Source organism: Primulina eburnea, chromosome 11 (assembly GCF_022965805.1).
Source record: "Primulina eburnea isolate SZY01 chromosome 11, ASM2296580v1, whole genome shotgun sequence".
In the NCBI taxonomy this organism is placed as follows: domain Eukaryota; kingdom Viridiplantae; phylum Streptophyta; class Magnoliopsida; order Lamiales; family Gesneriaceae; genus Primulina; species Primulina eburnea.
Genome location: NC_133111.1, coordinates 36,423,222 through 36,434,375, shown reverse-complemented (window position 1 = coordinate 36,434,375; position 11,154 = coordinate 36,423,222). Strand labels below are relative to the sequence as shown.

Here is an 11,154-nt window from a genome sequence, read left to right as displayed (position 1 = left end):
GAATGAAAAGAAAGTATACGGTACAACCATATCGAATCAAAGAGTACTGAATAAATAACTCCACCGGCTACTCAACGTCCTCCTCCTCCTCCTGAGCCATCCAACCTGAGGCCTGCCCCGTGGGAATGGGGTGTCCAAGATAAACAAAACCGAGGACGTGAGCGATAAGAACGCCCAGTACAAAAGCATGAGTATACAAACCTATATGAAATGCACATGCTATGATATGATACCAGGGTAGTCAAGAAACAGGAGTAACAAAGGATCTCAAAATGCTCAGTCTAGAGGCGCCAAGTGGATAGTGCCGCGCGGTACTCCTCTGGGTCACTGCATCCACTACAAGAACAGACGTGGACCTAAAATGTCCCGGATCACCGAAGGCCTCCCGACCCGTCGGCCACTGTGTACTCTCGGTGTCCATGCGTCCACAAGACAAGACAGGGCTGAGCGGCCCCACAAGATATAGCTTATCTCGAAAGAGATACAGCTCAACAGTAAAGGCTATCTCGAAGGAGATACGGCTCAACATGAAATGCAACATGCAGTAATAAACGTGACATAATAGCATGCATCATATGACATATATCAATGCATCATATAATCATGCAACACATATAAGAATGTATACTCAACCAGGATATCTCGGATAGTACTTTCGTACCTCTATCACAGCAAGCCTAGCCTTACGCAACACCGCTAATCAGGTCTAGAACAAGCCTACGCATCAAAAGCATACCCAATGAACAATACTACCATGCTAGACTAGCAAAACCAGTACTACCAAAGGTTTAGGGTTTACCTTCGTCCGTCGACAGCCCTTTGATGTCGATTGCCTCGTAACTCAGGCGTCGCTACACTACCAATCCTGGCAGCTCTTGGCTATCGCTCGACCAACAACTAACCCTAGAAACCTTCCAAACCTCTCAACTATGAGACACAACTTCAAGAACTTGCCATCCAAAATGAGGAATTCCGAGCACTATTTATAGGCTATGTTCGGATCCACCGAACCCACTTCGGAACGTCCGAACTCCTACGTGTCCATCAGCTCTTGACACCTCACGATCGGATCCACCGAACCTACACTTCGGAACGTCCGAACTCCCACGTGTCCATCGGCTCTTGACACCTCATGATCGGATCCACCGAACCTACACTTCGGAACGTCCGAACTCCCACGTGTCCATCGGCTCTTGACACCTCATGATCGGATCCACCGAACTCACTTCGGATCGTCCGAACTTCTTCGGTGCTACCGAACCATCTTCGGTCCGTCCGATCATGACCACGGTCACAATTACACATTAAACCTTCTTAATCACCATTAATCCGTTAATTACCCAATTTGGAATTCGGGCTACTACAATTCATATATTTGTTACTTAACTTTGGATGATAATTGATTTCTTGATTATTCAGTTATTTGAAATATGTAGATCAAGTAAGAGAATATTAGATTATTTTATTTAAGTCTATAAAATAATTTAATTATGGTTAACATATTTAATTAAGATAAATATTAGGGACATCATATAATTTAAAAGAAAGTAAATCAAGAATATTAATGTCTTGATATTTTATTTATCATATACCAGATAAATATTATCAAAATTTGTCAAATCTTGAGTTTCTCTTAAACATCTATAAATAGGGGCATACAAGGTCCTTAAATCTATGCATTTATTCAGAAATACATCTTCTATACAATTGCATAAAGTATTAAAAGATCTTTATTTCTCGTGTTCGTGAGATCTTTGCCATTCCTATATCAAATTCAACATCAATGGCTAAAAAGTATAACTAATTCATGTTTATATTTTCGTATATCGATCTTTACGTATTGATACCCCTCCCCTATAAGGATCCGGGTCATAAATGACCTGGATTATTAATTGGATAGCTCGGATAGAGCAGGATACTGGGTACTCTCTTAACTAACCGGGCACTTTTTATCCCGACTAATCAATAGCCCGAGCCCTCATACAAGCACCCGAATACCTTACTACCCGGGCAACCTCGAGAATTGCACCACACTCGAGTATGATTGGTACAGGCTGTCTAATCTGTCAGAAAAACATGGAGTTGGAGTGTTCTAAAAGCCATCAGAAGCTATAAGCATGGGTAGCGAACTTGACATATTTAGTAGGTGACACTGAAAACGAGGTACTTGTCCCATTTCCTGCTATAAATAGCAGGTATTAATTTCATTTATAGATTATGAAATATTTGAACTCTCAAGCATCTTACATATTTTGTCTCGAATATTGCTTGTGTTCATCTGAAAACTTGCCGAATTTAGGATCGGAGTGGCTACGCCGGATACCCCTCCGGCACCCATTCACGAGTACTTTTCTTGTTCGCAGGTGTTATTGCAGCCATCATCTTCACTCAAATTCCTAAACACTATAAATTATTGATTTTTTGATCCGTGGGAGCTCCTTACCCAACTCATCCATTTTAACGAGATCACATCACATATTATATTTGTGATGTATATCAAATCTAGTTCTTTGTTATATTGCTAAAAAATAAGACATGAAATTAAGAATTGTATTTCCATTGCTGCACCATGTTAAAAGCAAAACAAAACAAAATAAAATATGGTAATTGAGCTTTATATGATCAAATTAGGAACCCTCAAAATCATGACTATTTTAATACAAATGTTTATCTCATAAAATACAACACATTATTAGTTTATTTATTTTCATATAATCATTAATAAACAATGAAGTGAAAATAAATAATGAATCAAAATCATTTGCTATGATATATATATATATATATATATATATATATATATATATATATATATATATATAATTATTCCCAAAAAAAAAAAAAACAAAGAACTATGATTTCTTCGGATTAGGGAATCATCTATCGGTTTAAGAAAACAAGTAACTGCATGTCCACGTGTGCCATATCATTGCCACTTCAAAATAAATTTAAAATTGTAAAAAAAAATAGCGAACTAATATTAAATTTTAACAATATTAATAACCAAAATAACAAAGAGTTAATTATGTAAATTCAAAAATAATCTTTCCCAACAATTTATTAAATAGTGTAGATATTAAACACGTAAAAGGGTTTGCATATTTTACAAAATGATGTATTTAATATGTTTCTCAGCATTAAATGTGAAATAAAGAATACTACTATAAACACACACACACACACACACACATATATATATATATATATTGAGTAGGTATCTTGTGAGACGGTCTCACGAATCTTTATCTGTGAAACGGATCAACCCTATCGATATTCACAATACTATATATTACATAAAAAGTAATATTTTTTTATGGATGATCGAAATAAGAGTCTGTCTCACGACCCGTGAGACCGTTTCACATAAATTTTTGTCATATATTTTTATCTTATTTATGTGTATATGGCTAAAAAGTGACAATGATTTACATATTAATATAATAGAGATGGTGGGCCTAAAAATAGCTATATTGGATCGTTTGCGGTTAGCAATGGTCCCATTTCCAAATTGAAGTGTTGGGAATAATTAGCCTTACCACTCATCACTAGTTCGCGACTTTAATTTTAACAAAGTACGGAACACCCGACTAAGGTTGTCGTCTTATTCCGACGACTTATCTTCTAGAAATACAACTTCCGAGTTTTTCCGCAAAAATAAAATATTAAATCGTCTTTGATATCTAGAACACCTTTTTCAATTACACAGAGACATAGAACAGTTTCAACATGATATAATAAATTCAAATCGCCGATAGTAATTTGGATACGTTCCTCGACATATCAGTTGTACTGAATCTCTATAAAATTCTACAACATATCACAACTCATTAATTTGCTTTAAATCTCTAACTAGCTGCCTCAATATTGTGATAAAACTATTGGGATTCCACAAACGTTGTTTTGACTTTACAATTGTCAAATGTAGCAAAAATTCTAATACGTGAGAAGCATATGTTAGTTGCATCAGCAAAATATAAGCATGATGTAATAATACACACAATGTCTTTAATTCCATCCTCTTAAAAATTTCCTTTAAATATATATATATATATATATATATATATATATATATATATATATATATATATATATATATATATCTGTGTGTGTGTGTGTGTGTGTATGTATGTATGTATGTATGTATGTCGTAAATTTCCTTATAACTAAGGTTTATATATCTATCCTTTTCCAAAGATCCTTTGGTTCCCTGGGAACACTAATCATATATTTAAATTATTTCATATTTTTGCAACAAAATATATATTTTTAACTCAAGTTCACGTTTATGACAGAGCCATTATTTCATATTCGATTTTTCGTGAGTTTTAAAAACAATTATATTATTGTATTACACTTCAATACAATACATTATATTTTCAACTTTAAAAATAATCATAAACATTTAGGCTCCGTTTGGTACGTATGATAGGATAAGTAAATGATTAATAATTAGAGTGATAAAAAATGAGATATATGGATTAATAGTATGATGGGATAAATAATACGGTGTTTGGTATGATTTTAAAATGATGGATTAATTTTGTATATATTCTTAAAATAATTGGATAGATAAATAAATATTTATAATTATAATTTACATTTATTAAAATTAATTTAAATCATTAAAAAATAAATTAGAATTGAAAAAATATTATTTTCATAAAAAAATTAATTAACAAGATTACAAATTTATAAAAATTTAATTTAAGATAGATTTACATTAAAATTTATTTTCTTTAAAATGATTGAAATAATTAAAATATATAAAATTAATTTATAAAAATATATAATAAAAATTTAAATATTACATTAATTATTAAATTTTCACTAATTTTAATTTTTATATTATATTAAAGAAAACAGTTCAAGGGTATTATGATCAATATACAATCTTATCATGATTACTATTCAAAAATTATTAATTATCACACTTTTTGAGGAGGGATATTTAATCAGACAAATAACATGTATAATGTGGACTTTCAATCATAATCAATGGACTATAAATCATTCCCTTATCATGGCTACCAAACATAGCCTTAAATTAATATTATACGATATGATACGGAAATAAATCTTTTCTAAAAATATAATGAAATATCATTCATGTGCTCTCATTTATTTTTCAAAACGGGATATTTAACAAAAACCGTGTTCTAAATATACTAATTAAGCCCAGTTTCATCGCGTTAAAGCTTGATTTTTCTCTAAAATACTTTGTTTGGTAAAAAGTGGTCAAACATAGGTTGACCATATTAAACGTCATTAAATACATTTAAGTGCGATTTAAAAGATCAAAACAAAATTGATGAGTAAGAAGAAGAGAGAACACAAATTAGTCTTTTTATTAGTAACTGATGTTAGCAACATATAAGTGTATTTTATAATGTTTAAGCGCAATTTATTAAAAGTAAGATGAGATTGAGGAACAAGAAGCAGAGGGGTTTTTTTTAAAAAAAAAGATATGCAACAATACCTTAATCCGCGCTTACGAAGCACGGACGATATTCCACGTCAAGACAGAATATTTTAGCGACAGAATATATAAAACTGTCGCTAAAATTGAATCCACGACGGTTCCAAAACTGTCGCTACAATTGAATCATAACCGTCACTCATCGCTGATATAATCTGCGACAGTCTACTTTTTGCGACGGTCTACTTTTTGTGACGGTTTCCGAAATTTTGGTATGAATATCAACTGCGTACCTTCCACGCTGCAGATTCTTGAACTTTCAACGGCTTGCATCTTTGCAGCGTGCACTTTGCGCTACGGAAAGAGAATTTACGCGCTGCGAAAAGCTATTTTTGTTATAGTGAATACAGAGAACAAAACAAACAATAAATTTAAAAATTAAAATCAGACTATGATTTTAATATTTTTAATGATTTTTTTTAAAATTTAAAAATTCTTTTAATATTATTAATGATTTTAATACTGCGCGAAAAAAACAGACAATAAATTCATCAAGAAATAAGTTTTCGCAGCGCGCAAGAAAAAAACAGACAATAAATTCATCAAGAATTTCTTGTCTGTTTTTTTCTCTGTCTTCACTACAACAAAAATGGTTTTTCGCAGCGCGCAAATTTTCTTTCCGTAGTGCACGTGATGCAAGCCGTTGAAGTTCAAAATTATCCGCGACGTACATGTGCACGCTATTGATACTATTATTCACAGCGTGCAAGGTACGCTATTGATATTCTTGTCTGTTTTTATGAAAGTTGAAGATTATCTGCGGTGTATATGTGCACGCTGTTGATAGATACTATTATCAACATCGCTCGGTCGCTTTGATGCACTGCTTCATAACAAATTTTGACTTTTGCAAGAGCAATAGTTCTACTTTTTGCTTAATTCTAATGCATATGTGCATGACACACCTAGTTGGTTGTCCACTCACACCATGACTAAACCAAGATCAACAAATTGCTTATTCTCTCCCCAAATCATACCTTTATAGCCTCAACATTCCCACCACTAATTCAAAGTGCCTCATTTACCCAACTGGGCACCACGCAAATTCTTGAAATTTGATCTCTCAATTTGCTTAGGCAAGTGAAATATATGTAGCCTTCCCAATGTTGGAGGAAATAATCAATATCAAGATTCAAAATCATCTCTTGCAGCATGTTGTTGAAGACACTGATACTTATTCTCCTGCTACATCACCCCGTCCAGATGCTGGGGCAGAGAGCGATCCCGAGCCTACGTCTTCGCCAGTACCACTCTCCAGACACCGATAAAGCCGCACTACTGAAATTCAAGAACAGTCTATTATCCGACACAGGTTCAAACCTGTCGAATTGGGATGAGGGAACCGATGTCTGCAACTTCACACACGTGATGTGCAGTAGTAGGAAAGATAGGCATCGGGTGATCGGTCTCAACATGACTAATCTTGGCCTTCTGGGAAAGCTTTCACCCGTGCTTTCAAATCTAACACAACTGCAATATCTCTACCTCGACAACAACCAATTCTTCGGCAGCATTCCTTGGGAACTTTCCTATGTCAGGAAACTTAAAGACCTCACACTCCATGAAAACAATTTGCATGGCCAAATACCCGCATCGTTCTCTTTACTCTCACACCTAAGGTTGATCCTTTTGTTCAAAAACCATTTGAGTGGAACGATACCACCAGCGCTTTTCGCCAACTGCACTAGGCTGCAAAATGTAGATTTTTCTCAGAATAGCCTAACTGGATACATACCGTTCGAAATTGGAAACTGTCCTAACATATGGAACTTGAATTTATACAGCAATTTACTCTCAGGAGAAATCCCCACCTCGTTGGGAAACATCACAGAGATGTTCAGTTTAGATATTTCGAACAATAGTATTCGCGGCGAACTCCCTTCCAGGTCTCTTTCAAAGCTTCGAAACTTGAAAAGTCTTCACTTATCAGGTAATAAAATGATAAGCCACGATAATAATACTAATCTTGAACCCTTCTTTCGTGCACTAGCAAACTGCAGCGACTTCGAGGAGCTACAATTGACAAGCATGAAGCTTGGAGGGAATTTATCAAGTTCTATTGCAGGGCTTAAAAATATGCAAAGCTTGCAACTCCAAGAAAACCAGATAACTGGACAAATTCCTCCCCAAGTTGGGGATTTGTCAAATCTATGGCTGCTGAATTTGTCATCAAACTATTTTAGGGGGATTATTCCGGACGAAATCAGTCATTTATCCAAGTTGCAACAGCTTTCTCTATCATTTAACTTCTTCACCAGGATCCCGGCTGCTTTTGGTCGGTTAACCAAGCTTGGCTTGTTGGACCTGTCACATAACAATTTGTCTGATCAGATTCCAGAAGAACTGGGAAACTTGTCGATGATAAATTTTCTATTCCTCGACAACAATCTTCTTTCAGGAAATATACCTCGAAGCTTAGGCAAATGCACTTCTCTGTCCAAAGTTGACTTGTCACATAACAGATTAACCGGAAGGGTTCCTTCGGAAATATCGCAATGGCATGAAATGAGAAGGTTTCTTAACCTGTCACATAATGAGCTTGATGGGCCTTTGCCCATTGAACTGAGCACGCTATCAAGTGTCGAGGAGATAGATTTGTCATCTAACAACTTTTCCGGAATTCTCTTTTCTCAGATTTCAAGTTGCTATGAACTGAACGTGTTGAATTTATCGAATAATTTTATTCAAGGGAATCTGCCGGACTCGTTGGGCGGTCTCAAGAGCCTAACAACTTTTGATGTTTCAAGAAACAAGATGAACGGAACGATCCCGGATAGCTTGAACAACATCAAGACTTTGACCTTTCTTGATCTTTCATTTAACGATTTTTCTGGAATGATTCCCTCTGGGGATTTCTTCCATTCCCTCACAAATCTATCTTTCATAGGCAACCAACATCTCTGTGGGCAGGTTCCAGGCATTCCGAAATGCAAACATAAGCCACGGCTTCCGCACTCACGCCTCTTCCTGATCATCTTCGGCATAGTCATATTTATATCAGGATTATTCTCGATAGTCTGTTGCTGGATCGGATGTCAGCGTCTACGAGTCATAATTTTATCAAGTCGAGAAAGAAACCAGAGAAGACAGCCGGCTGATCCGTTACTAAACTTTCCGAGAATGACTTACAAAGAACTTTCGGAGGCCACGGGGGAATTTGATAATCAAAGACTCATTGGTTCTGGCAGCTTCGGTCACGTCTACAGAGGAACGCTGCCTGACGGAACACTAATAGCGGTCAAGGTTCTACACGTACAAACCAGAAATTCCACGAAGAGTTTTAACCGAGAATGCCAGGTACTGAAGAGGATACGCCACCGGAATCTGATAAGAATCATAACAGCCTGTAGCCTGCCTGATTTTAAGGCACTAGTCCTGCCTTATATGGCGAATGGAAGCTTAGATAGCTGTCTATATCCGCAAACAGAGAACAGCCTACGAACAGGATCCTCAGATTTGAACCTGATCCAAAGGGTGAACATTTGCAGTGATATTGCCGAAGGGATGGCTTATCTGCACCACCATTCTCCAGTTAAAGTCATACACTGTGACCTTAAGCCAAGCAACGTTCTTCTCAACGACGACATGACAGCATTAGTCTCCGACTTCGGGATTGCAAGGTTGGTAATGACTATCGAAGCAGAGAATGGTGGGGGCGTTGAGAGCACAGGCAATTCCACTGCCAATATATTACGTGGCTCGATCGGATACATTGCACCAGGTACAGCTCGTTTTTCTGGCCTTCTATGTTTATTCTCTCCATGAGTATGTCCTATGTGTTTTAATATTAATTTTTGCATTCTAGAATACGGGTTTGGATCGAATACATCAACCAAGGGTGATGTTTACAGTTTCGGAATCTTGGTTCTTGAGATGGTGACTCGAAAGAGACCTACCGATGACATGTTCATTGGAGGGATGAGCCTGCACAGATATGTTAAGAATCACTACCACAGAAACACCGAAAACGTGGTCGACTCTTCGTTGCTAAGAACATTAAGAGATCAATCCTCGGAGGTGAAGAGAATGTGGGAAGTAGCCATAGGTGAACTGATTGAACTGGGAATCCTCTGCACGCTGGAGTCGCCCTCGACTCGGCCTACAATGCTCGATTGTGCAGATGACTTGGATCGCCTCAAGAATTACCTGAATGGAGACACTACGGCTACATTTTCCTCTTCACTTGGAATAACATCTTCCTCATATAGTGATTACAGCATTGTATGAAACTTGTAGTTTTAGTTTCATTTGATTATGGCTTTGTCCAATGTGAATATCTATTATCTATCTACCTGTCCATATATGTGTTTGATTTGTGAATTTTTTTGGTTATCATTATTCTCGGTATTACTTAAAATTAATGTTTTATTTATTATTTAGATTATTCTTGATTTTCTGATTTAATTACTTAATTAGCTAATTTATTTAATTACTATGATTTTTTTCCCATTTTTTTTAATGAACTAACCATTAACTAAAGAGGTAAAAAAGAGTTATTGTACAAATACACTAGGTATCCCAGAGGGCAAATAAAAGTAACAAGGTACCAACAGTTACATCAATATAACAAAAGTTCGGTAGCGTTTCAAAATACAAGTGTAAATCTTAATCTTGATTTTCTTTATTATTTTTTGAACATGTGGCTTCTTGCTGTCAAACATCACTTTGTTCCTCAGATTTCATAGATGATAAATAGTAGCTAAAAGTGTCGCAACACGCATTTTGGTAAGTGTGGAATTACCTTTATACATAGTCCGAAAAACCTTCAATATTGTTATCGGTGTTCCCATCATTTTCTTCATGTGCAGCCAATCGCGAACACTCTTCCAAATACTTTTAGATATAACACAATCAAAGTATAGATGGAGGACCAATTCATCCGCTGTGTTACATAGCACACAAGATTTATCAAGCACAAAATGAAGTCTATCACGAGTGATTAATTTCCCATGAGCTAGAAACCAAAATACAAATCGGTGTTTAGGTAAAATGCAAGTTTTCTTCGGAAGTGGTTTCCATGGCCATACCCCCTATACCTTGCACGAAGAAGTTATATGCTTGGGAAAGACCTTGGTTGCCTCCAAACCAAGTAACCAACTATCTATACTGACTATGGCATCCTCCACTGAATTATGACGTCGCACTAACTCATCACAAATGGAGAGGATCTGCTTGATCAACGGCGATTCATCTTTGTGCCAGCCTCAATACTATACATCTCCAAATTTACTATAAGTAGATTAACCCAACGAATCCACAAACTATCTTTCTTCAAATGAATTTACCAAAGTGTTTTCGTTAGTAATGCCTTGTTCCAAGCTTTTAATTTTTTTAAACTCATGCCACCATCCTTCATATACTTACAAAGCACATCTATAGTAGATTAACCCAAGTACCCAACTAATCCACAAACTATCTTTCTTCAAATGAATTTCCGAAGTGTTTTCGTTAGTAATGGCATGTTCCAAGCCTTTAAGTTTTTTAAACTCATGCCACCATCCTTCAGAGACTTACAAAGCACATCCCAAGCAATGGGTGAATACTTTGTTGGCCACACAAATTTTCTACACAAAGCTTTTATGACATCAATTATGCCATTTCACAAAAAAAAAAAAGGACTATTATTAATTTTTTTTATAACCTACATCTTTTCTAGTTTTATAACAAAAAATGGTTTG

At 35.7% G+C, this 11,154-nt stretch overlaps 1 protein-coding gene across 2 annotated transcripts; it reads left to right on the top strand.

Moving 5' to 3' along the window:
* Positions 1-6,403: 6,403 nt before the first annotated feature.
* Positions 6,404-9,814, top strand: LOC140805678 (uncharacterized). 2 transcript variants are annotated; one of them, XM_073161935.1, is made up of 2 exons: positions 6,404-9,197; positions 9,282-9,814. In XM_073161935.1, exons 1-2 carry the CDS (start codon positions 6,629-6,631, stop codon positions 9,701-9,703), a joined length of 2,991 nt encoding a protein of 996 aa, XP_073018036.1. In that variant the 5' UTR covers positions 6,404-6,628; the 3' UTR covers positions 9,704-9,814. The 2 variants fall into 2 exon arrangements, with proteins under 2 accessions (XP_073018036.1, XP_073018037.1); XM_073161936.1 differs by having other exon boundaries at positions 9,328-9,503.
* The last annotated feature ends 1,340 nt before the right edge of the window (positions 9,815-11,154 follow it).